Source organism: Trachypithecus francoisi, unplaced genomic scaffold (genome assembly GCF_009764315.1).
Source record: "Trachypithecus francoisi isolate TF-2019V2 unplaced genomic scaffold, Tfra_2.0 Lachesis_group12, whole genome shotgun sequence".
Lineage (NCBI taxonomy): Eukaryota > Metazoa > Chordata > Mammalia > Primates > Cercopithecidae > Trachypithecus > Trachypithecus francoisi.
The window spans coordinates 1,844,757-1,871,629 of record NW_022681457.1 but is presented as its reverse complement, the minus strand read 5'-3'; the positions used below and the strand labels follow the sequence as shown (position 1 = coordinate 1,871,629).

The 26,873-nt window shown below is 52.5% G+C and overlaps 1 protein-coding gene and 1 pseudogene across 2 annotated transcripts; both read left to right on the top strand.

Moving 5' to 3' along the window:
• The first annotated feature begins 9,887 nt into the window (after nucleotides 1-9,887).
• PNMA8B (PNMA family member 8B) lies at nucleotides 9,888-13,961 on the top strand. Its single transcript, XM_033223764.1, has one exon. The coding sequence runs from the start codon at nucleotides 10,337-10,339 to the stop codon at nucleotides 12,239-12,241; it is 1,905 nt and encodes a 634-aa protein (XP_033079655.1). The 5' UTR covers nucleotides 9,888-10,336; the 3' UTR covers nucleotides 12,242-13,961.
• On the top strand, nucleotides 12,347-14,569 carry LOC117091445 (annotated as a pseudogene). The gene has a single exon (XR_004440427.1). The product of XR_004440427.1 is annotated as an uncharacterized LOC117091445 (transcript).
• The last annotated feature ends 12,304 nt before the right edge of the window (nucleotides 14,570-26,873 follow it).

The following is a 26,873-nucleotide window of genomic DNA, read 5'->3' as shown; positions in this document are numbered from 1 at the left end:
TGACCTCGTGATCCGCCTGCCTCAGCCTCCCAAAGTGCTGGGATTACAGGCGTGAGCCACCGCGCTGGGCCAGAAGTGGGATCAATCTTAAGAAACCTTACTGCTGAGTGCAAAAATAAAAATAAATAAAAAAAACCATGAGAAACAAAAAGAGATAGATCATGGAAAACAAGTTATGGAAATTTAGCCTAGGTGCCCCCAAACAGCAATGCACATTTTGCAAGAACACATGAAAATAAAAGGACAGCCATCACAAAATGAAAAGTGGAAAGGAATGGGAGAGGGGATGAAGATAAAACAGCATTTTTAAGACGTGGAGGCAGGCGGAGTCGACAGCTCCTTGAATGTAAACATGTTGAAAGGCACAACTGCCATCACCCTCCAGACACACGGGAGATAAATTGATTTTGTGTTGAGGATGTGCTGATCTGGTTTCCCTGGCAACACTGCTGCTGAGGCTGAAAAGAGAGGAGCAGAAAGACAATGGAGGGGAGATGAGTCTGCAGTGCATTTAACTCCCATGATTCAATTTTAACTTGCTGGAGAAACACACGCACACACACACACATCCCCGGCTGAAAAACGTTTTTTCTATTTGGGGCCCTACGGAACATTGCGTTATATTCTCTAGTGTGTATATTCTCCAACTTTTTGGTCTCAGGACCTCTCAAATTATTAAGAATTATTGGCCGGGCACGATGGCTCAAGCCTGTAATCCCAGCACTTTGGGAGGCCGAGGCGGGCGGATCACGAGGTCAGGAGATCGAGACCATCCTGGCTAACACGGTGAAACCCCGTCTCTACTAAAAATACAAAAAACTAGCCGGGCGAGGTGGCGGCACCTGTAGTCCCAGCTACTCAGAGGCTGAGGCAGGAGAATGGCGTGAACCCGGGAGGCGGAGCTTGCAGTGAGCCAAGATCTGGCCACTGCTCTCCAGCCTGGGTGACAGAGCAAGACTCCGTCTCAAAAAAGAAAAAAAAAGAATTATCAAGGACCCTATAGAGTGTTTGTTTATGTGGGTTATATCTGTCAATATTTACTAGAAATCTCCCCTCATAAATTAAAAGAATATGGTATTTATTAACCCTTTCAAAAATAGTGAGCCATGATGACTGAGCCACTGTACTCCAGTCTGGGTGACAGAGTAAGACCCTGTCTCAAAAAAAAAGAAAAGAATAGACCTTGAGCCCCAGGCCCTGTGCACATAAGATCTAATGATGACCAGCTAAGTAGGGGCATCTGGAGCCCGAAAATGTCCTGCCTAGTAACATACATGTTACACACTCATGTAGATAACATATATATATATATGTGTGTGTGTGTATATATATATATATATTTAACTAGGATTTTTTTTTTTTTTTTTTTTTGAGACAGGGTCTCACTCTGTCTCCCAGGCTGGAGTGCGGTGGCACGATCATGGTTCACTGCAGCCTCGAACCTCCCAGGTTCAAGCAATCCTCCTACCTCAGCCTCCCCAGTAGCTAGTATTACAGGCATGGGCCACCACAACTGACTATTTTTTTGTAGAGATGGGGTCTCCTTATGTTGTCCAGGCTGGTCGCGAACTCCTGGGCTCAGGCAATCCTCCTGCCTTAGCCTGCCAAAGTACTGGGATTACAGGTGTGAACCACCTTGCCTGGCCCTAAAAATAGATATGTTTTCCAAAACAAAACAAAGTTAGTGAGAAGAGTGGCACTGTAGTATTTTGGTGTTTTTTCAACTCACTTTCATGTCTGGCTTAACAATCCTTGACCTGCTTCCTGGTTCAGCCAGCTGCAATATGGTACGCCATGTAGCCTCTGGAAAATTCCACTGAACACTGGTAAGAGAGTAAGAGTGAAAAGACAAATAATGATTTAGTATTTTGAAAATGGTTTTTATCTCATGGATACCCTGGAATGTCCTTGCAACCCTTGGAGGTCCTCAGACCACACTTTGAGAACCCTTGCTCCAATAGTGCCATTTTCAGTTAGGCAGATTCACTTGTATTTTTCTCAAACACAAAATGAGGGGGAGAAGAATTTCGAACAACTTTTTTTTTTTTTTGAGACAGAGTCTCTCACTCTGTCACCCAGGCTGGAGTGCACTGGCGCGATCTCAGCTTATTGCAACCTCCGCCTCCTGGGTTCAAGCGATCCTCCCACCTCAGTCTCCCAAGTTGCTGGGACTCCAAATGCATGCCATCAGGCCCAGCTAATTTTTGTATTTTTAGTAGAGACAGGGTTTCACCATGTTGTCCAGGCTGGTCTTGAACTCCTGGCCTCATGTGATCCACCCGCCTTGGTTTCCCAAAGTGCTGTGATTACAGGTGTGAGCCACCGTGCCCGGCCTTGAACATTTTATGCCCTTTCTTCCAGCTGTTTCCATTGGAACCTTAGAGACAGTGGCTTGGTGAGTCATAGGCTCATCTCTGCCTAAGAAGATATCATGATTCCAGGGGAAATGCCCAGGGTGGGACTGGGCAGGACATGTTGGGGCTCCTGATGTCCCTGCCTGATTGGTCCCTGTAAGATCTTCTGTGCACAGGGCTTGGGGCTCATGGTCTATCCTTTTTTTTTTTTTTTTTTGATACAGGGTCTTAATCTGTCATCCAGGCTGGAGTGCAAGGACTCAGTCATGGCTCCCTGCAGCCTCGACCTGGCAGGCTCAAGCAATCCTCCCACCTCGGCCTCCTGAGTAGCTGGGCTTACAAGCACCTGCCAACATAATCAGCTAATTTTTTTTTTTTTTTTTTGACAGAGTCTCGCTCACTCTGTTGCCCAGGCTGGAGTTCAGTGGCGTGATCTTGGCTCACTGCAAGCTCCGCCTCCCAGGTTCACACTATTCTCCTGCCTCAGCCTCCCAAGTAGCTGGGACTACAGGTGCCCGCCACCACACCTGACTAATTTTTTGTATTTTTAGTAGAAATGGGGTTTCACCGTGTTAGCCAGGATGGTCTCGATCTCCTGACCTTGTGATCCGCCCACCTCGGCCTCCCAAAGTGCTGGGATTGCAGGCGTGAGTCACCGCACCCGGCCATGACCAGCTAATTTTGGTATTTTTGGTAGAGATGGGGTTTCACCATGTTAGGCAGGCTGGTCTTGAACTCCTGGCCTCAAGTGATCTGCCTGCCTCAGCCTCCCAAAGTGCTGGGATTACAGGTGTGAGCCACCATACACAGCCCAACATATGAATTTTATTTTATTTTAGTTTAGTTTAGTTTGGTTTGGTTTGAGACAGAGTCTTGCTCTGTCACCCAGGCTGGAGTTCAGTGGTGCAATCTCAGCTCACTGCAACCTCCACCTTTCAGGTTCAAGCGATTCTCCCACCCCAGCCTCCTAAATAGCTGGAATTGCAGCCACGCACCATCACACCTGGCTAATTTTTGTATTTTTAGTACAGACAGGGTTTCACCACGTTGGCCAGGCTGATCTCAAACTCCTGACCTCAAGCAATCCACCTGCCTCAGCCTCGCGGAGTGATGGGATTACACGTGTGAGCCACCACATCCAGGCTCCAATATACGAACTTTAAAGAGATAATTCAGCCCCTGTACATTTGAGTCCTTCTGTAAACCAGACGCTTTCCTGGGGAGTCCCCTCCGCATTCCAGCGTGCCACCCCATCCTGTCCCATGTGAGAATGAAATCTTCATCCCAGTAACACTCAGGGCCAGGCACTGTTCCAACACACACACACACACACACACACACACACACACACACACCTCTTAAATCACCACAACCTCACAATAGACTGGGGCCATGGAGCCATGAAGAGACAAAGTGACCTGCCTGGTTATTGGGCAAGTGTAAAAACTAACCCAGATGGCACTTTGATCTTGGACTTCCAGATTCTGGAACTGGGAGAAAATAGATTTCTGTTTTCTAAGCCACCCAGCCTGTGACACTGTTGAAAAATCAGTCTACAATGATCTGGGTCCAGAACCTAACTCCATTTTAGCACTTACAGCGCCTTTGTGGCAAGTTGGAAAGACTCCTGCTCTGCATTGACCATTGCTAAAAGCATCCTTTCAGCCCCTCAAATGACTAAACATAGAATTACCATATGCCGGCTGGGCATGGTGGCTCATGCCTGTAATTCCAGCACTTTGGGAGGCCCAGGCGGGTGGATCACCTGAGATCAGGAGTTTGAGACCAGCCTGGCCAACATGGCGAAAACCCTGTCTCTACTGAAAATATAAAAAAAGGCCTGGCGCGGTGGCTCACGCCTGTAATCCCAGCACTTTGGGAGGCCGAGATGGGCGGATCACGAGGTCAGGAGATCGAGACCATCCTGGCTAACACCTTGAAACTCTGTCTCTACTAAAAAATACAAAAAACTAGCGGGGCGAGGTGGCAGGCACCTGTAGTCCCAGCTACTCAGGAGGCTGAGGCAGAATGGCATAAACCCAGGAGGCGGAGCTTGCAGTGAGCTGAGATCCGGCCACTGCACTCCAGCCTGGGCGACAGAGCGAGACTCCGTCTCAAAAAAAAAAGAAAAAAAAAAAAAAAAGAATTACCATATGCCCCGGGATTCCTCTCCTAAACATGTCTACCCAAAAGAAATGAAAACATATGTCTACATAGAAATTTGCACACAGCATATTCATCATGTTTTTATGTTCATAGCATATTCATGATAGCCAAAAAGTACAAACAACCCAAATGTCCATCAACTGATGAATGGATAAAGAAAATGTATCCATTCCATGAAACATTGCTCAGCCATAAAAAGAATGGAGGCAGGGGGCTGAGGCAGGAGAATGGCGTGAACCCGGGAGGCAGAGCTTGCAGTGAGCCAAGATCCAGCCACTGCGCTCCAGTCTGGGCGACAGAGCGAGACTCCGTCTAAAAAAAAAAAAAGAATGGAGGCTGGGCACAGTGGCTCACGCCTGAAATCCCAACACTTTAGGAGACAAAGATGGGCAGATCACCTGAGGTCAGGAGTCTGAGACCAGCCCGGCCAACATGGTGAAACCCTGTCTCTACTAAAAATACAAAATTAGCTGGGTGTGTTGGTGGGTGCCTGTAATCCTAGCTACTCGGGAGGCTGAGGCAGGAGAACTTGGAGAACTTGAACTCAGGAGGTGGAGGTCGCAGTGAGCTGAGATGGTGCCACTGCACTCCAGTCTGGGTGACAGAGCGAGACTCTGTCTCTAAATAAATGGAGCAGAGCATTGGATGATACATGCCACACAACACTGAACACAGGATGCTGAGTGGAACAAGCCGGACACAAAGGAGCACGTATTGTATGACTCCATTGATATGAAATGTCCAGAACCGGGAAGTCCATAGAGACAGAAAGCAGATTAGTGGTTGCCAGGGGCTAGGGTTGGAGGGTGATGGCTAAGCAGTGTGGGGTTTCTTTTTGAGGTGATGAAAATGTTTTAAAATCAATCATGGTGTTGGTCACACAACTCTGTGAATGAACTAACAGCCATTGAGTTGTACACTTTAAATGGGTGGGTATATGAATCTTCATTTTTACAAGAATTTCACCTGTGGTTATCCACAATGACTTAGAAAAGTGTCAGCTTTGTCGTGCATGATGGCTCACACCTGCAATCCCTGCACTTTGGGAGGCCAAGGAAGGAGGATCACTTGAGCCCACGAGTTTGAGACCAGCCTGGGCAACATAGCAAGACCCTCTCTCTACAAAAAATAAAATTAGCCAGGCATGGTGGTGTGCTGTAGTTCCAGCTACTCTGGAGGCTGAGGTGGGAGGAGTGCTTGAAGCCAGGAGTTCAAGACTGCAGTGAGCTATGGTCATGCCACTGAACTCTAGCCTGGGTGACAGAGCAAGGCTCTGACTCTAAAATACACACAGAGACACACACACACACACACACGAAAAGTGCAAGCTTCCTGTTTCTCTTTTTGTTGTGTTTTCCAATCTTGCAGTTATAACGGTTGTGCTGAGTGTATTCACACACACACACACACGCATACACACACACGCACACATTCCTCTAATTAATTCTTGCAAACAGATTCCTGATGGCCCTGTGTGACTGCCAAGCCCTTGAAATACAGCTACTCCAAAGAGACTCATTATGAAAAGAGAGTGTCTGATAGCTCATTAATAATTGTTTTATATTGACAACTGTACAAATGACAACACTTTGTATATTTTGGGATAAATAATATATTCTTTCCTTTCTTTTCCTTTTTCCCTTTTCCTTTTTTTTTTTTTTTTTTTTTGAGACAGGGTCACCCTCTTGCCTAAGCTGGAGTGCAGTGTAGCATGATCATCACTCACTTCAGCCTTCATCTCCTGGGCTGAAGCGATCCTCTTACCTCAGCTTCCTGAGTATCGGGGACTACAGATGTGTGTCACTAAGCCTGGCTTTGTATTTTTTTGTAGAGATGAGGTTTTGCCATGTTGGCCAGGCTGGTCTCAAACTCCTGGGCTCGGCCGGGCGCGGTGGCTCAAGCCTGTAATCCCAGCACTTTGGGAGGCCGAGACGGGCGGATCACGAGGTCAGGAGATCGAGACCATCCTGGCTAATACGGTGAAACCCCGTCTCTACTAAAAAAATACAAAAAACTAGCCGGGCGCGTTGGCGGGCGCCTGTAGTCCCAGCTACTTGGGAGGCTGAGGCAGGAGAATGGCGGGAACCCGGGAGGCAGAGCTTGCAGTGAGCTGAGATCCGGCCACTGCACTCCAGTCCGGGCGACAGAGCGAGACTCCGCCTCAAAAAAAAAAAAAAAAAAACTCCTGGGCTCAAGTGATCCACCTGCCTCGGCTTCCCAAAGTGCTGGGATTACAGGTGTGAGCCACTGTGCCCAGCCAAAATCTATTTTTAAAATTCACTTTTCTTGCTTCTTTTTTATTTATTGAAGATAGCCACCTAGAAAACTGTTTTTCTTCCTCTCTCTCTCTCTCTCTCTCTCTTTCTTTCTTTCTTTTTAATCAATAGATGTAGAAAAAGCAACTCTTTTTTTTTTTTTTGAGACAGCGTCTCCCTCTGTCTCCCAGGCTGGAGTGCAGTGGCACAATCTCAGCTCTCTGCAACCTCTGCCTCCCAGGTTCATGCGATTCTCCTGCCTCAGCCTCCCAAGTAGCTGGGATTACAGGCGTGCGCTACCATGCCCAGCCTAGATTGGAGATTCACATGTCAAAAATGACACTTTGGGCTGGGCGTGATGGCTCATGCCTGTAATCCCAGCACTTTGGGAGGCTGAGGTGGGTGGATCACCTAAGGTCAGTGTTGGCTGGCCGCAATTAGAAATTTTCACATTACACATGCAGTTCGAATTTGGGGCTGGCATTCCATTCCTGCTGAACAATGCTGCTCTGGAGACAACAGTCACATCACATCCATCTGTAGATCAGGAAGATCAGAGGAGGAACAAGTGGTGGAAAATGGGAGTAAGTAAGCAGTTTGCCCAGTTGCCATGGTAACCTTGCAATTAAACCGTCCTTAAACATAAAAAAAATCCAAACACAACAGTAGGGGGGTGGGTCTGGTGGCAAACAAACAAACAAACAAAAAACTCAAGGTGTTTTGGTTTCCTGTTTATTTGTTTATTAACAGATACTTTGGGCTGAGCACGGTGGCTCATGCCTGTAATCCCAGCACTTTGGGAGGCCGATGCTGGCGGATCACCCGAGGTCAGGAGTTCAAGACCAGCCTGGCCAACATGGTGAAAATCCGTCTACTAAAAATACAAAAGTAGACCAGGCGCGGTGGCTCACACCTGTACCCCAGCACTTTGGGAGGCAGAGGCGGGCGGATTACGAGGTCAGGAGTTGAGACCAGCTTGCCCAACATAGCGAAACCCTGTCTCTACTAAAAATACAAAAAATTAGCTGGGCGTGGTGGTGGTCACCTGTAATCCCAGCTACTTGGGAGGCTGAGGCTGGAGAATGGCTTGAAGCCAGGAGGCAGAGGTTGCAGTGAGCCAAGATCACACCACTGCACTCCAGCCTGGGTGACAGTGCGAGACTCTGTCTCAAAACAAACAAAAAAAAACTCAAGGTGTTTTGGTTTCCTGTTTATTTGTTTATTAACAGATACTTTGGGCTGAGCACGGTGGCTCATGCCTGTAATCCCAGCACTTTGGGAGGCCGATGCTGGCGGATCACCCGAGGTCAGGAGTTCAAGACCAGCCTGGCCAACATGGTGAAAATCCGTCTACTAAAAATACAAAAGTAGACCAGGCGCGGTGGCTCACACCTGTAACCCCAGCACTTTGGGAGGCAGAGGCGGGCGGATTACGAGGTCAGGAGTTTGAGACCAGCTTGCCCAACATAGCGAAACCCTGTCTCTACTAAAAATACAAAAAATTAGCTGGGCGTGGTGGTGGTCACCTGTAATCCCAGCTACTTGGGAGGCTGAGGCTGGAGAATGGCTTGAAGCCAGGAGGCAGAGGTTGCAGTGAGCCAAGATCACACCACTGCACTCCAGCCTGGGTGACAGTGCGAGACTCTGTCTCAAAACAAACAAAAAACAAAACTAGCCGGGCATGGTGGTGCATGCCTGTAGTCCCAGCTACTCGGGAGGCTGAGGCAGAAGAATGACTTGAACCCGGGTGGTGGAGGTTGCAGTGAGCCGAGATTGCTCCATTGCACTCCAGCCTGGGTGACAGAGCAAGACTCCATCTCAAAAACAAACCAACAGAACAGATGCTTTTCTAGTGGTAAGTTCTCAATAAATACTTCTCTTAGTCATCTTTCACGGAGCACCAGCTGTGGGCCAGCCTCTCTTCCAAATGCTTTCCTGGATTATTCCCTTTAATCCTCATGAGAACCTTTTGAGGCCAGGCATAGTGGCTCACCATGTAATCCTGTAATCCCAGCACTTTCAGAGGCTGAGGCGGGCGGATCACTTGAGGTTAGGAGTTCGAGACCAGCCTGGACAACATGGTGAAAACCTATCTCTACAAAAAATACAAACATTTGCCAGATGTGATGGTGTATGCTTGTAATCCCAGCTACTTGGGAGGCCTGTCATCCTTGCTACTTAGGAGGCTGAGGCAGGAGAATCGCTTGAACCTGGGAGGTGGAAGTTGAAGTGAACCATGATTGTGCCATTGCACTCCAGCCTGGATGATAGAGCAAGACTCCATCTCAAAAACCAAAACACCACAAAAACAAAACAAAAAAACCCTTTGAGGTAGGGACGATGGTTGAGATATAAACCTACCAGCTGGGCTACAAAGCCAGATTCATATAGAGTAGGGGGCAGCCTCATGGCCAACAAGGGACAGAGAAGCAAATGCATGTTTACAGTAGCTATGACTGACGTTCACAGGCCCCAGTCTGCAGTCCCAGTCAAGGGAAATGCTTTCTTGCAAAATTCATGGCAGGTCTAACAATCATACATATGCTCAAAGCGTGTGCAAAACCACAGGATTTACTGTGCATGCATAGTTCAGAATACAGGAACGTGTACAGGAGTGAGGGCTGGTCCCATTGAATGGCGCCTGTACCCTCCAAGTGAGGCCCATATACCCTGAATGGTGTCTTCCTCACAGATGGCGCCTGGCCCCCCATTTTATACTGAGACCCGTATACTGTGAATGAGGCCAGTATCCCGAGTAAGTCCTCGTCCCATGCTGCAAGGGCAGTGCCCCTTGATTTAGGCCTATATAATCCTGAATTCCACATGGCCACTGGAAGGGGGAGTTGTACCCCCTGGAAGGAGGCCTCATATCCCCTGAATGAGGTCGGGTCTCCTCGAATGATTTCTGGCCCTCTATGGTTTCGGCGTTTTTTGCTGGTTAATGAAAATGGTGCTTCCAGGCCCCAAGTCCTTCTCATCGGGACCTTTAAGAGAAGCGTCTCAGGCCACAGCGACGCAGACCCCAGCTCAAGGCTGCACCGTTGCCATGGAGACGGTTGGCCGGGGGACAGGGAAGGGCGTGCGGCTCCGTCTGCGCAGGCGCAGGCCGGAGCAGCCGCGTCGCAGCGGAACTGCTGAGATTCCGGCCCAGGGTGCGCGCTCAGACGCCGCGCGAGCGCCAGGCAAGCGGCGGCTGCCACCTCCCACGCCCCTCCAGGTGCGCTCGGCGCCGCCCCCCTGCACCTGGTCGCGGTGCCGAGTCACTCAGGCCTGTGTCAGAGAGGGAGGGAGCTGCCCTGGAAAGCAGACACGTAAGCCCCCTGCGGATCCTCAGACAGCTCTGGAGAGGGGTCCCGGGGGGAAGGTCACTGCGTCCAGCCGGCCAGCAGGCAGCTAGAGCCCCCGAGGCCCGAGCCCCACTCCAGCCTTGCCACATTCACCGGAACCGGGACTCTAAGCCCTGCAGGTGGCTTTCCAGGGTTGCATTGATACCGTGCGCTGCAGCCCACCCCTATCTCGGGCTCCCTGCTGCTCCAAGATCAGCGCCGAGGGGGCGGCACCATGGCCATGAGCATTTTGCAGGACTGGTGCCGGAGCCTGGACGTGGACGCGCACAGGGCCCTGCTGGTCACCGGCATCCCGGAGGGCCTGGAGCAGACGGATGTTGAAGCCGTCCTGCAGCCGACCCTCCTGCCCCTGGGCACGTTCAGGTTGCGACACATGAAGGGCTTGATGAATGAGAAGGCCCAGGCCGCCCTGGTGGAGTTTGTGGAGGACGTCAATCACGCTGCCATTCCCAGGGAGATCCCAGGCAAGGACGGGGTCTGGAGGGTTCTGTGGAAGGACTGTGCTCAGGACACGAGGGTCCTGAGGCAGATGAGACGCCTGCTGCTGGATGACGGACCCACGCAGGCCGCGGAGGCTGGGACCCCCGGGGAGGCGCCCACCCCTCCAGCTTCGGAGACCCCGGCCCAGGATTCTGGGGAAGTGACAGGGCAGGCTGGCTCGCCTCTTGGGGCAGCCAGGAATGCAAGGAGGGGCCGTCGGGGTCGTAGAAACAGAACCAGACGCAACAGGTTGACCCAGAAGGGCAAGAAGAGAAGCCGACGAGGGCGGCCGTCTGCTTCCGCGAGGAGTGAGGCTGAGGACTCTTCCGATGAGAGCCTGGGCATCGTGATCGAGGAGATCGACCAGGGTGACCTGAGCGGAGACGAGGACCAGAGTGCGCTGTACGCCACGCTCCAGACGGCTGCCAGGGAGCTAGTTAGGCAGTGGGCGCCCTGCAGCTCGGAGGGGGAAGATGGTCCCCGCGAGTTCTTGGCTCTGGTCACTGTCACCGACAAAGCGAAGAAACAAGAGGCAGAGAAGGAGCCAGCTGGGGCCGAATCCATCCGCTTGAACACCAAAGAAGACAAGAATGGCGTCCCCGACTTAGTGGCCCTGCTGGCTGTGAGAGACACCCCGGACGAGGAGCCGCTGGACAGCGACGCTTCGGAGAGCGACTCGCAGGACAGTGGGGACCAAGAAACAGAGGGGTTGGATAATCCTGAGTTCGTGGCCATTGTGGCCTATACCGACCCGTCGGACCCCTGGGCCCGGGAGGAGATGTTGAAAATCGCCTCTGTTATCGAGTCGCTAGGCTGGAGCGACGAGAAAGACGAGCGAGACGCCCTCCGACAGGTCTTGTCCGTTATGTCCAAGGACACTAACGGGACCCGCGTGAAGGTGGAGGAGGCAGGCCGCGAGGTGGACGCCGTGGTCCTGCGCAAGGCCGGGGACGACGGGGACCTCCGGGAGTGCATTTCCACCTTGGCGCAGCCAGATCTCCCTCCCCAGGCGAAGAAGGCTGGGTGTGGCCTCTTCGGGGGCTGGAGCGAGCACGGTGAGGACGAGGGGGGCCTTCTGGAGCTGGTGGCGCTCCTGGCTGCCCAGGACATGGCGGAAGTGATGAAGGAGGAAAAAGAAAACGCCTGGGAAGGCGGGAAGTACAAATACCCCAAAGGCAAACTGGGGGAGGTATTGGCGCTCCTGGCTGCCCGGGAGAACATGGGGTCCAACGAGGGGTCAGAGGAGGCTTCGGACGAACAGTCCGAGGAGGAGTCGGAGGACACCGAGAGCGAGGCGTCGGAGCCCGAGGACAGGGCGTCAAAGAAGCCCCGAGCCAAGAGGGCGCGCACCGCCCCCAGGGGCCTGACTCCGGGCGGCGCGCCCCCCACCGCGTCCGGGGCCCGCAAAACCCGCGGGGGCGGCCGAGGCCGAGGCCGGGGCGTCACTCCCGAGAAGAAAGCCGGGAGCCGGGGCTCGGCCCAGGAAGACGCCGCGGGAAGCCGGAAGAAGAAGGGGAGCGCGGGCGCCGGGGCCAGTGCCAGGGCAGGCGAGGCCAAGGGCCAGGCGCCCACTGGATCCAAGGCCGCACGTGGGAAGAAGGCCCGTCGGGGCCGGAGGCTGCCCCCCAAATGCCGCTAGTGGCCCCCCAGGAAGCCGCCCAGGCTGCGAGCAGGCCCCGCAGGGCGCCTGCCCGAGTGTGGCCCCCGCCCTCCCCTTCCCTTTTCCTGCCCTCCGCAGACGTGATCTCCTCGCTTCACCGCGCGCCCGGGCCGCGTTTTGCCGGCGTCACGTTCCCCTCTCGGGCCCTCGTGGGCTCGGGTGCCAGCGATCCCGACGGAGGAAGCCCGGATGGGAGGAGGAAAGAGAAGTGGGTGCCCGAGGCAGCAGCCCAGGGCCGACCGAGATGGGGACGCGCTAAGTGGACCAGGGTTGGGGGGCCCGGGTCGCCCCCGTAGGGTGTGTGTGTGGACGCCGGGCACCTGCAGAGGCGAGCAGGCTCTTCGTGGCGCTCTCGGGGCCTGCGCCTGGCAGGGACTGTGGGCCGCTGTCGCCCCTACCCCAGTCTGACCCAGTCCCTGGGTCTGTGGTGGAGGCTTGGTCACCAGCCGCGCAGCAAGTGTCAGGGCGCAACTCTCAGCCAGGGGAGGCCCCAGCTCCCAGCCAGGGGAAGAGATGATTCCAGAAAGGACAGTCTGAGAGATAGAAGGCGGTTGGGAAGGGGAGGAGGAGGAAGGGGGAGAGGAACCGTGGGGGAAGGGAAGGAGGAGGAGGAGTGGGAGGAGGAAGAGCAGAGGGAAGACACATGCCAGCCCTGCCCACCGGGAAGCCCCTGATACACAGGAACCAGCTCCAGACCAAGGCCACCTGCCCCTGACCACAAGTTGAATTTGTCACTCAAACTGCAGTGTTTCCCAACATTCTAATTATTTGCGGAAGTGCTCCATTTGGGGTAATTCACATAAAATCCAGAGTTTTGGCTCTTCTGGGCTAAGTGGGCCCTTGCCCCTCCCATAGGTTGTGGCTCCCCTGGTCCTCCCTATCCTCTGGAGCTGGCCCACCGCTCAGCGCTGGCCTTGCAGCCCTTACTAAAGGCCTTGAAAATGCCTGGGTTCACCCCCTGAGTGAATTAAAGGCCAGAGGGGCCTCTGAAGGGCATTGTGAGGGACAGAGGCTTGCCCGGGCAGTGCAGAAGCCAGCCACGTGTCCCTCCTTGCAGGGGATGAAATGACCTGGGGAGGAAACTCCAGCCCTTCCCCGGAGTTCCAGAGTAGGCAGCCAGTGCTCCCACGCTTCACCACCTGCTGTCCCAAGCAAGCTTGAGTTGTGTGTGAGTCCGCGCGGTGCCCTGCTGTACCGTAGGCTTCAGCTCCCCACCCCCTGCTGAGCTTGATTTCTCCCATAATATCAGTCTCCACGGGACCCCACATTCGTTCATGCCTTCTTGTCCCTGGGGCAATGTGTGTGTTTCCTCGTCCCAATTTCCATCCCTTGGCAGTGAGGAGCCCATCGTGCCAGGGGGCCCTGCCCTGCTTGTCCCTGGGAAGGAATAAGGGGTCCTGGGTGTGACCTCAGAGCCCAGACCAGACTGTCCCAGTCCCATGTCGGGGACACCCAGATGCAGATGCTGTCTGAGACCTGCTGCAGGGCATGGGTGCTCCTCCCTGCTTGGAGGCTGTTCCTGGACAGCGACCCACCCACTGAGGACCAGGCCAGGTGCACCTAGAGCTGGGCACAGCAGCCTGTGGTGTTGCCTGTGGGTGGGGAGGGCCCAGGTGTGCTTCTCCCGTAGCGGTCCTAAACTTCTGTCCCTGTGCACTGTGTCACTTGGATCATCCAGTAAAGTGAAATTCAGCACTGTGCTCTCTCTGTGCTCTGGGTGATGGGACAAGGGGAGTGTGGGAGCGTGGGCCACAGATGTCCAGTCTTGACTGTGGTTTGCCCAGAACACCTGGGAACTGTCCTGTCACTAGTTTACATACACTGTCCTTTGCTGCTTCAGGCTCCCTGCCTGACTCTCCCTACCCAGCAGCATCATTTCACCCCTTGCAGATCTGAGCCAGCTTCCACTCCCACCCTTGACGCCTCCCCACTTCCAGCCTCAGGCCTCAGCCTCAGCTCAGAAGCCCCTGGACATCCATGGAGACCCTGCCCAGCCAATCGCCACCATAGCTTCCACCCAGATACACTCTGTGAGGCCACAGCTGCATGTACCCACCCCCCAGCCTCCACCCCTAGCCTGCGCCCTGGACCTCAGCCTCAGTCTTCCATTCTATCTGAGTTTTCTGCCTCCTTCCATCCTGTGTCGCCCCACCACACATGGCCGCCAGAGGCGTCCTCTCAGAAGTCACACCTGGGGTCTGTTCAACTGGGGTCTGTTCAACAACATGCTTTGTTCAACTAGGTAATCACACGGGGCAAATTGGATTTAAATGTAATTAAGATTAAATAAAATTACACATCCATGTCCTCAGTCTTCCCAGCCACATCACAAGTGCTCAAGAGCCACACGTGGCCAGTGGGTACCACATTGCACAGCGCTGGTGCGGGACATTGCCACCATTGCACACAGCTCTCCTGCACAGCTCAGGTCTACACACTCTACCCCCATCTCACCCTCTGCCTCATTTCTCAGTGCCCTCTCTTTGTCTCCTGTGGCTTCAGCCACCCAGGTCTCCAGGGCACACCAGGCATATTCCTGCCTCAGGGCCTTTGCACTGCGCTTCCTGCAGCCTGGAGTGCCTTTTCTCGGGCTATAGGCGTGGCTCCCACCTTCGAGACATTCAGACCTTTCTTCAAATGTCACATTCCCAGGGAGGGCTTCCCTGACCACCTATAAAAATGTAACCTTTTCTGGCAGGCCAGGCACGGTGGCTCACACCTGTAATCCCAGCGCTTTGGGAGGCCGAGGTGGGTGGATCACGAGGCCAGGAGTTCAAGACCAGCCTGGCCAAGATGGTGAAATCCTGTCTCTACTAAAAATACAAAAATTAGTCTGATGTGGTGGTACACACCTGTAATCCCAGCTACTTGGGAGGCTGAGGCAGAAGAATTGCTTGAACCTGGGAGGCAGAAGTTGCAGTGAGCCGAGATTGCGCTGCTATGCTCCAGCCTGGGTGACAGAGCAAGACTCCAGGAAAAAAAAAAAAAAAAGTAACCCTTTCTGCACTTCCTCCCTTTATTTGTCAGAGCTATGACTGCCCCCGGCCCACTCATTTGTTTCTCAGTAACGCACCAACTGTACTTGTCAGGGAGGTTAATAGAGGAAATTGGTGACTGGGGTATTGCAATCACGAAGTGCAAAAATAGAGAGGTCGGTTTGTCTCAATATTAGCAACGCAGGGAGCTGCTCCCTGCCGAGGGCTGGAGGAGCCACGTGGGAAATGCTGCTGGTCAGAGCCCGGGTGTAGGACTGCCAAGTTCCACGCACGGGGCCGGCTTGCTTGAGGCGGGACCCGGGAGCCCCTGGTTCACCGCAGTGACCGCCAGGTGCTGCTGCCACCGCAGCCCTAACATTCCCCCAAATGGCGTCCCTTTCCTCCTGCTTTCCAACTCCCCCCAGCGCCCCGTGGTCTCGCAGCAGCAGCAGCCCCTGCAGAGGACCTTGAGCTGTGACTGTGGGGACCTACGCGGCATGGGGGCAGGTGGGCGTGGCGGGGAGAGGCGCCGCAGAGCCGTTCAGGGCCAGCTCCGTAGGGAGAAAGTGGGTCTTGGCCTGTCCCCTTCGTGTCCACAGCCCCAGCACCGTGCCTGCTGCGGTGCTGCTGTTACGCAGCACCGCATGCAGCGGCTGCTGTTACTTGTTGAATGACTGACTGTCGGAATGAACCACGCGGACTGGGGAAGTCAGACCCCAGACATGCCTGGTGGGGAATGTGCTGGAAAGAAACATTGTTTTCATTCCCTCATTCGCGGAGGGAGTGTTCGCGAGGGGATGGGGAGGAGCGTTTGCGGTCAAAGAAGCAGCCGCGTAAAGGCCTTGAGGTCCCGCAGGGAAGGGTCCCGGCGCACAGAGACCAGCACAGGCGGCAGCAGCCGGTCTCTCCCGCGCGTGGAGCCTCTGGCGGCGGGTGGAGCGGAGCGCGGCTGCCCCCTCCTGGGAGAGAAGGCGACAGTCCGGGAGGAGCCCGCAGCGCCATCCGCGCAATCCCTGAGATTTATCCAGGGCAGGTGCGTCCCAGGCCCTGTTCTAGGTGCAGGAAACAGGACCCTCCCGCAGGGAGCATGCAGTGGGGAGGCTGGGGTTATGCTCCCTAGATGAGGACGAAATCCATGCATTAGGGGATGAGACCTGACGGGGACAAAAGTCCAGCGAGCAGGGGCCCGAGGAGGGCCGGGACAGGAGAGGGTTTACAGTCGTCATAAACGAGGCGGCCTGGGAAACCCTCACTGAGAAGATGACAAGTGTGGCGCGATCACGGCTCACTGCAGCCTCGAACTGCTGGGCTCAGGCGATCCTACCACTTCAGCCTCCCTCTGGAGTAGCTGGGACCACAGGCACACGCCACCAAGCCTCGCTACTTTTTGTGTTTTTTGTAGAGACGGGGTCTTTCAATGTTGCAAAGACCCGAAGGAGGTGCGGCCGGCGGATGCCTGGGGGAAGTGCATGACGGGGTGTAGGAAGAGCCAGGGCAAAAGCCCCAAGCCAAGGATATGACTATAGGGGGTTATTAGCGTGTAACTACTGCCCCTCCCGTGCCAGGCTAAGTGCTGCTGGAGCGGAGGCAGTGACGCCAAAGACGGCCGCCTGCCTCCATGGTGGTCGCTGTCTGGCTGGATTTTCACCTGAGGCAGCAAATGAGCATGAAGAGGTCGCTGGAGTAGGGCGTGCAGACTGGCAGGGCCTTAGGGCCTCGTTAAGCGCTGGGGAGCCATGGGAGGGATTTGAGCAGGAGAGGGAGAGGTTTGTGCTTTAGGTCTGCCGTGTACATGGTGCAAGGCTGGAGCAGGAGGAGGCTGGGGCAGGAACCTGGCGGTCAGGCCTAAGCCGGGACCGGCTCAGGGTAGTGGGGATGGCAGGAAGTGGGTGAAGAGTTTTCAGGAGCGTGATTTCAGCTGACCAGGTGACTGGCAGGCTGAGGTTGTGTGTGTGTGTGTGTGTGTGTGTGTGTGTGTGTGTGGATCTGGGGGTGGACACATTCGAGTGTATATGTCTGTGCGCCTTTATTTGGCTCTGTAGAGAGGAGGGCAGGATGAAGGAGGGAAGAGGATGAAGGCAGGTTTTCCCCCATTTCCCAGATAGAGAAACCGAGGCTCAGAGAGGCAAGGCAGGGAGCTCCAGCCCACGTTTGTCTTACTCTACGGCCCCTCGGAAAACCGGCCCTCCTGGTCCCAGGGGAGGGACGGAATGGTCCTCCCCCGAGGGTGAAGCCAAGGTATCCTGGGGTCCAGACCCCAGACCCTCCCTCACTCCTTCCCTTTTTCCCCTTCCCCCGCCCCCTCCCCACCGCGAAGCATCCTGGGGTCCAGATCATTTCCTCTAGAGGCTGAACGTGTCTTGGCCCCTCCGCCTGCTTAAGCTGCAGATGAGCGATCCCCAGACTCCTGGGAATGTGGCCACGTCCTAGAACTGCCAGGAGGGAAGAGGGGCCGCAGACGACGATCCTTCCCGTTGCCCCCACAACCTACGACTCCAGAGCGGGCGAAGAATCCGCGCGAGTTGCGGTGCCCGCTGATTCCACCAGGGGGCACCCTAGCCCCGCCGTTTAAAATCGTGCTGGCCATGGCGCTTCCCCAGCGCTCGGGGTGCTCTGGGCACTGGCACAGCGCCTTAAAGGGACAGCCCTCCCTGGTCTTTGAACGCCAGGCTGGGGAAAGCGGACTTTCCTGCAGGACAGCGGTTCTCAAAGTCAGGTCCTGGTTCAGCTGCGTCAACGTCTCCTGGGAACTAGATACACATTCTCGGGCGCACCCTAGACCTACAGAACCCCTTTGGGGGTGGCGCCCAGCAAGCTGCATTTTCTTTTTTTTTTTGAGGCGGAGTCTCGCTCTGTCGCCCGGACTGGAGTGCAGTGGCCAGATCTCAGCTCACTGCAAGCTCCGCCTCCTGGGTTTCCGCCATTCTCCTGCCTCAGCCTCCCAAGTAGCTGGGACTACAGGCGCCCGCCACCTCGCCCGGCTAGTTTTTGTATTTTTAGTAGAGACGGGGTTTCACCGTGTTAGCCAGGATGGTCTCGATCTCCTGACCTCGTGATCCGCCCGTCTCGGCCTCCCAAAGTGCTGGGATTACAGGCTTGAGCCACCGCACCCGGCCGCAAGCTGCATTTTCAAAGGACCCCTAGGTGCCTGCGATGCGGGACCAGTTTGAGAACCACGGCTGTGGGGTCTGATGGTCTCTAGGACCCCTAGGGTCATGGTTGTCAGCCCCAGCTGCCTATTGCTTGGAATCACCCGAAAAGCTTTAGGGACTGTTGCTGCCCCAGCCGTGCCCTGCACCATTCAGAGATTCCCAGAGCGGCTCCCGTGTGCAGGCTGGATATGGGCTCTGGGTCTTTCCAGGGGCAGCCGGGGTGGGGACCGCTGCCTTGGGGTCCCTGTCAGGGCTGAGGTGTGCCGTGAAGAGCTGGTCGCCGCTGATATGTAGCAGAAATAAGACGAGATGACCTCACAAACACATCACACCCTCTTCAGTCCCCTGGGCAGTGCTGGGAGGAAAGTTCTGCTATGATCCCCATTTCCCATGAGGATGTGGAGGCACTGAGAGGTCAAGTAATCAGCCCAAGGTCACACAGCTTGCAAGGGTCAGTGCTGGGGGAGTCAGGCAGTGGGGTTCCAAATCCGTCCTCCCATCTCGAACCATTTCCTCTTCTCTTGTCACACCCTGTGAGCCTGGAAGAGCCAGAAAGCACCCCCCATCCCTATCTCAGGGTAGCATCTCTTCATGTCTGTGTTCTGGAATCACCTGTGGCCTCTCATTTTTCTCTTTAGTGACAGTGAGGGGTGACTGGACTGGTCCAGATGAAGGCTGATTTGGAGTCAAATCTCTGGTTTTCTGGGGCATTTGAAACCATACCCCAGAGGCATCAACTGGCTACCTCGGGGGAACTGGACCTGCAGACTCCATTTGAAACCCCCTTGATTTGAAAATATTGGCGCCTCTGTTAGCATCTCACCTCAAGTTACCCAAGGGCTCCTTGCACCCCTGGGGCCTCGCCGGATGTCACACTGAAGATGCTGGGAATGGAGTGCAGAAAATGTTATGTCCACTCAAGGGGAAAACAGAGACTCTAGTGGGAGACAGATTTGCCCAAAGTGTCGGGGATACTCAGAGGGGGTGGGAGGATCAAAACCTTGTGTGTGATTGATGCACGTGTCTCTGAGTGTATGTGTGTGTGTACACTTAGGAGTGTGTGTGTGAATCCATGTCTGAGGGTCCCAGTGTGCATACAGGTGTGTGCTCGCCCCTCAGCCATTAGGGTGTATATGGGTGTCTGTGTCTGTGTGAGTGAATGTGTGTGTGCATGAGTAGGTGTATATGTGTGCACACAGCGTGGGTGTCTGTATTGATCTGTGTTTGTACATAGGCTTATATGCATATGTGTGTCTAGACTGATGAGTCTTGGAGCATAGTGTTTAAAATTGTGGGTTTAGGAGTTTGTGGACACTTTTTCTGAGACAGAATTTTGCTCCTGTCGCCCAGGCTGGAGTGCAATGGTGCAATCTCAGCTCACTGCAACCTCTGCCTCCCAGGTTCAAGCAATTCTCCTACCTCAGCCTCCTGAGTGGCTGGGATTACAATCGCCCACCACCATGCCTGGCTAAGTTTTGTATTTTTAGTAGACACAGGGTTTTGCCATGTTGGCTAGACTGGTCTCGAACTGCTGACCTCAGGTGATCCACCCGCCTCGGCCTCCCAAACTGCTGGGATTACAGGCATGAGCCTTGGCACCCGGCCTGTGAAAACTTTTCTGTGTGCTGCTGTGTGTCTGTGTATCTGTGACTTTGTGAATATATGTGTCTGTGGCATGGCAGCACGTGTATGTTTGTGATTGATTGGGAGGGGTCTCTGGCCATAATGTGTGTGCAGGTCTGTGTCTGTGAATATGTGCATCTGTGAGCCCTTGTACGGGCCATAGCTTGTGCGTGTGTGTGTGTCACTGAGGGAGAGAGAACAGTCCTCTCACGGAGTAGGCAGATATGCATTAAATCCATACCCCTCACTTTGAATCTGATTTGGTTCCGTCATTCAGGGCCCAGCCCTACCTGCACTGTCTTCCTTCCCACCCAAGTCACCCTGGTTCCAGGACCAAGAGACAGAGAGATACGCTCAGCTGGTTTGGGGCAGGATTTATTGGAAAAGGCCATAGCATGCCTCCTAACTGAGCCCGTGAGACAGGGCTCCCCTGTCCCAGCTGTCTGAACCTCTCCGAATGTCTCTCATCATCTCTGCTTCTCCCATATCCTCCTACCTTGCAGATCCCTAGCAAGATGAGGCCTCCCTGGTCTATGGGAAGCAGTCCTCCCACCCTCAGCCTGGCACCCAGAGCCTCCTCCACAGACGGCTCCAGAGATGTTCCTTGCTGTATTAGTCCGTTCTCGCACTGCTGTAAAGAACTACCTGAGATTGGGTAATTTATAAAGAAGAGAGGTTTAATTGGCTCATGGTTCTGCACGGCTGCATGGGGAGCATGCCGGGGAGGCCTCAGGAAATTTACAATCATGGAGGAAGGCAAGGGGAAGCAGGCACCTCCTATATGGGCTTAACAAGGGGAGGGGAGGGAGGTGCTGCACACTTTTTAACAACCAGATTCATTATCAGGAGAACAGCAAGGGGGAAATCCTCCCCCATGATCTCATCACCTCCCACCAGGCTCCTCTTCTAACAATGGAGATTACAATTTGACATGAGATCTGGGTGGGAACACAAATGCAAGCCGTATCATCTGTGCAGTCAAGGCTTCACTCAGAAGATCTGGGGCCGGGGGCAGTGGCTCACACCTGTAATTCCAGCACTTTGGGAGACCGAAGCGGGCAGATCACGAGGTCAGGAGATAGAGACCATCCTGGCTAACACGGTGAAACCCCGTCTCTACTAAAAAAAAACCCAAAAAATTAGCCGGGCGTGGTGGCACAAGTCTGTAGTCCCAGCTACTTGGGAGGCTGAGGTCGGAGAATTGCTTGAACCTGGGAGGCAGAGGTTGCAGTGAGCCAGAATTGCACCACTGCACTCTCCAGCCTGAGCAACAGAGCGAGACTCCATCTCAAAAAAAACGACTTGGACTGATCAAACCCTGCACAGTCTAAAAAAAAAAAAAAAAGTGGGGGTGGAGGGATACTAACCCTTTGCCCAGATCCAGGATATTCTAGTCCCTAGAATATCCTGCCTGATAAGATAAGAGTATCTTTACCTGGGACCCTGGGCCACACCAGGTAGTTTGTGCTAATGTTACTTTTTAATTTATTTATTTAGAGATAGAGTCTTGCTTTGTTGCCCAGGCTGGAGTGCAATGGCGTGATCTCGGTTCACTGCAAACTTCACCTGCCGGGTGCAAGCGATTCTCCTGCCTCAGTCTCCCAAGTAGCTGGGATTACAGGCACCCACCACCATGCCCGGCTAGTTTTTGTATTTTTAGTAGAGACGGGGTTTTGCCATGTTGGTCAGGCTGGTCCTGAACTCTTGACCTCAGATGATCCTGCCTCGTCCTCCCCAATTGCTGGGATTACAGATGTGAACCACCACACCTGTCCTAATGATTTTATTTATGCTGAATGCCTGTTTTTGTTTGCCTGGGTGCCTTGGGCCATGTGATGCCAGTTTGACCTCCAGAGGGGCTGGAGACTGCATACCTAAGGTCAGCCCCCAGGTGTTCCATGCCTATGTGATCTACCCCCAATAAAAGCCAAGGCTTGGGTGAGCCTCCCTGACTGGCAATAGCCCAAGTGTGTTGTCACACGTCATTGCTGGGAGAAGTAAGCACTGTCCACACAACTCCACCGAAAAAAGACAACTGGAAGCTCGCGCTGGATCTCTCCTGGATCCTGCCCTATGCGTCTCTTCCCTTCTCTACTCTTCACTGTAAGAGACTGTAACCATGAGCACAGCTGCTTTTCTGAGTTCTGTGAATCTTGAATTCAAGCCTGTGTCTCTTTAATCCCTTGTTGGTTCTAAGAGGAAAACGCAGGTAGGATTTCAGATCTGGGCAGATGAAGGAGGTGAAGGAGGGGAAGAAACCCTTATTCAGTCTTTGTTCCCTCGGTTCCATGACCACAAAGAGGTGCTGTCTGAAACCCTTCCATCTTACAGTTTTCACAGAGAACATTTTCCCTTGTGGGCCTGTAGCCTTCTCTCTGTACAGAGGATCCCTGTTCCCTGAGATAATTCAGAATCACGTCTGCTTTTTTTTTTTTTTTTGAGACGGAATCTCGCTCTGTCACCCAGGCTGGAGGGCACTGGAGCAATCTCAGCTCACTGCAAGCTCCATCTCCCAGGTTCACGCCATTTTCCTGCCTCCCAAGTAGCTGGGACTACAGGCGCCCGCCACCATGCCTGGCTAATTTTTTGTATTCTTAGTAGAGACGGGGTTTCACCATGTGAGCCAGGATGGTCTGGATCTCCTGACCTCGTGATCCACCCGCCTCGGCCTCCCAAAGAGCTGGAATTACAGGTGTGAGCTCCCGCGCCCGGCCCAGTCTGCTTTCTAGAAAAGTCTCCTGGTTCATTAAAAAAATGAAGATGTGTTGGCCAGGCACAGTAGCTCAAGCCTGTAATCCCAGAACTTTGGGAGGCCGAGACGGGCGGATCACGAGGTCAGGAGATTGAGACCATCCTGGCTAACACGGTGAAACCCCGTCTCTACTAAAAAAAAAAAAATACAAAAAATTATCCGGGCGAGGTGGCAGGCGCCTGTAGTCCCAGCTACTCAGGAGGCTGAGGCAGGAGAATGGCCTAAACTTGGGAGGCGGAGCTTGCAGTGAGCTGAGATCCGGCCACTGCACTCCAGCCTGGGCGACAGAGGGAGACTCTGTCTCAAAAAAAAAAAAGAGCGAGGATTTCTAGGACACCACAGGCTGGCACGGGCTCAAGTTTTAAGCTTCAGGGTGGCTTCACTGTGTTGGCGAAACAGCCTGGGCCCTGCAAATGCCCACGGACAGGAGAGTGGCTAAGTGAACCAAAGTCCAACCACACAAGGGATCTTCTGCAGTCTTGAAAGGATGGACTGGAGAGTTTCCACTGAGACATTTGAGTGAACACAGTGAGATGCAAGAAAAGCTCATACACTATGACCCTTTCCCCTTTATTTGATAAAAAATAAAATATTCCCAATAACCTATGTAAGTATCTGCATAGGTGTCTATATTAGGATTTATTATTATTATTATTATTTTTGAGACAGAGCCTCACTCTGTTGCCCAGGCTGCAGTAGAGTGGCACAGTCTCAGCTCACTGCAACCTCCGCCTCCGGAGTTCAAGGGATTCTCCTGCCTCTGCCCCGAGTAGCTGGGATTACAGGCGCACCCGCCACCACGCCCAGCTAATTTTTGTGTTTTTAGTAGAGACGGAGTTTCACCATGTTGGCCAGACTGGCCTCAAACTCCTGACCTCAGGTGATTCGCCCGTCTCAGCCTCCCAAAGTGCTGGGATTACAGGTGTGACCCACTGCACCTGGTTGTACCTTTTCTCTTACTAGGACCCAGTCATTGGATCTACAGCCCAACCCAATGCAGCATGATCCCATCTTCACTGAGGTTCTGAGTGGATATGAACTTTAAGAGACACAATTCAACGCAATTCAACACAGCACAGCCCTGTTCTAGAAGCTGGGGGCACACCAGGGAGCAGAACAGATAGAAAGTCCCCACCCACAGAGCTGATGGTCTATTGAGAAGACACGGACAATAAATGGGGTAAAGAAATAAGCTATCTATTGTGTCAACCTGAGAAAAAGACATCAGAGAAAAATATCTTCTGATAGCAGGAATGTATTCAAGAGTAAGCACAAAGGATTGTAATCCAGGATGCAGGGCTATGGCAAGCCACAGATGCGTCTGAGGAGGGGTGACAAAGGGAGGTTTTTCTTGGGCAAAAAGAGAAGCTCACATAAGCTGCTTGAAAGCAGAGTTTATTGATTTCAGAGGCTCAAAACCAGAGTTGGCGTGATTGGTGGAGATGCTGTTACCGGGCAGATGTTGTTTCTTTTCTTTTTTTTTTGAGATGGAGTCTCGCTCTGACATCCAGGCTGGAGTGCAGTGGTGCGATCTTGGCTCACTGCAACCTCCACCTCCCAGGTCCAAGCGATTTTCCTGCCTCATCCTCCTGAAGAGCTAGGATTACCAGCACCCACCACCATGTCCGGCTGGTTTTTTTGTGTGTATTTTTGTTTTTGTTTTTGTTTTGTTTTGTTTTGTTGAGACGGAGTCTCGCCCTGTTCCCCAGGCAGGAATGCAATGGTGCAATCTCGGCTCACTGCAACCTCCACCTCCTGGGTTCTAGCGATTCTCCTGCCTCAGCCTCCCCCGTAGTTGGGATTACAGGCACACGCCACCATGCCTGGCTAATTTTTATATTTCTAGTAGAGACGGTGTTTCACCATATTGGTCAGGCTGGTCTTGAACTCCTTACCTCAAGTGGTCCACCCACCTCGGCCTCCCAAAGTGCTGGGATTATAGGCGTGAGTCACTGCACCCAGCCACTTCCAGGTATTTTTAATGCATGTAAAGTATATATGAATATATACATTTTTTCCTTAGTTTCTACACAAATAGTAGCATCCTATACATAATGATCCTTACGTTGCCTTTTTCACTTAACATTATAGTTTGGACATCTTTATCAGCACATTGAGACCTTCCTCATGCCTTTTTTTTTTAAATTACAATTGTGTAGTATTACACTGTGTGAATCAACCATATTTGAAATCAGTCCCCTGTTATTGAATATTCAGGTTCTTCTCTATCTTTTCTCTTGTTTTTTGTTTTGTTTTGTTTTGAGATGGAGTCTTGCTCTGTCGCCAGGCTAGAGTGCAGTGGTGTGATCTTGGCTCACTGCAACCTGTGCCTCCCAGGTTCTAGCCATTATCCTGCCTCAGCGTCCTGAGTAGCTGGAATTAACAACGTGCCACCATGCCCAGCTAAGTTTTGTATTTTTAGTAGAGATAGTGTTTCATCATGTTGGCCAGGCTGGTCTTGAACTCCTGACCTCAAGTGATCCTCCTGCCTCAGCCTCCCAAAGTGCTGGGATTACAGGCATGAGCCACTGCATCTGGCCTGAGTTGCTGTGTTTAAAAGAAAGCAAGGAGGCCAATGGGGCTGGCAACTCATCATGGTTTTAATCATATCTCTGATGATGAATGATGTTGAGCATCTTTTTATGTGCTTTGAATGAACAGACATATTTTTAGAATCTAGCCTTACTTTAAGTTTGTAACTATATGAAATAAAGCTATGAAATGCATGCATCCCCCAATTAAAACATTTTCCTTAATTTTAATAGTGAATCTTTACAGAGAGCCAACAAAGTGTCCCATTTTATAGGGTCCGTTCCAAACACTTTATATGAATGAACTCATTTCATCCTTACAGCATCCTCACATGGATGATAATTATAGTTCACATTTATTCAGTACTTGCGATGCGCTGTTCTAAGACCTTTACTCGAATTAACTGCTTTAATCCTCACCGCCTTACGAGTTTGGTGCTAGTCTACTAACGACCATTTTATAGATGAGGAAACTGAGGCACAGAGAAGTTAATTAATTACTTGTCCAAAGCCACACCACCAGGAAGTGTTGACACTCAGGGAGTCTGACTGCTGATATGACATTCCTTTTTGTGTGTGTGCAACTCAGTGTCTTACTCTGTCATGCAGGCTGGATTGCAGTGGTGCAATCATGGCTCACTGCAGCTTTGAATTTTTTAAACCAATATTCTAACTTTAATAAGCAAAACGTTTTATAGTGAAATGGTAATGATGCATGTGCAGCAAAATGATGGGTGATTTCCCCCCGTATTTATCAAGTTTTTCTACAGTAATCATACATCACTTTTGTGGTCAGATAAAGAATGCCTATGGCTGGGCTCGGTGGCTCACACCTGTAATCCCACCACTCTGGGAGACTGAGGCAGGCGGATCACCTGATGTCAGGAGTTCAAGACCAGCCTGGCTGACATGGTGAAACCAAGTCTCTACTGAAAATACAAAAATCAGCCAGGTGTAGTGGCACGTGCCTGTAACCCCAGCTACTCAGGAGGCTGAGGCAGGAGAATTATTTGAACCTGGGAGGAGGAGGTTGCAGTGAGCCGAGATCATGCCATTGCACTCCAGCCTAGGTGACAAAGTGAGGTTCTGTCTCAAAAAAAAAAAAAGAATGTCTATATAAATGGTGCTAGGGGAAAAAAACAAAACAAAACAAAACAAAAGCAAGTAGACTAAGTAGGGTGGGATGGATGTGGAGCATTGTAATGGAAATACCAGCTCTGGCCAAAGGCAGGGAAAAAGAAACAATGTCCAAATGATTCATTTTTCTCCTCAAACTCTAAGCTAAAAACCTCTCCCCAGGGTGAGTGGGTGGGCCTGAAAGATGGCCTTATTCCTGCAGAACTCTTGTTTCAGTTGGAAAGAAATCCTCTATTCTTGAATCATATGTTTCTGTTCCTAATGAGGGTGACCCCTCGGTCCTAATGTCCTACCTAACCTATTTCCTTGCATTTAGGGTTTAAATTTATGTGATTCTTTTCTTGTTTTGTTTTGTTTTTGTTTCTTTGAGACAGAGTCTCGCTCTGTCTCTCAGGCTGGAGTGCAGTGGTATAATCTTGGCTCACTGCAATCTCCACCTTC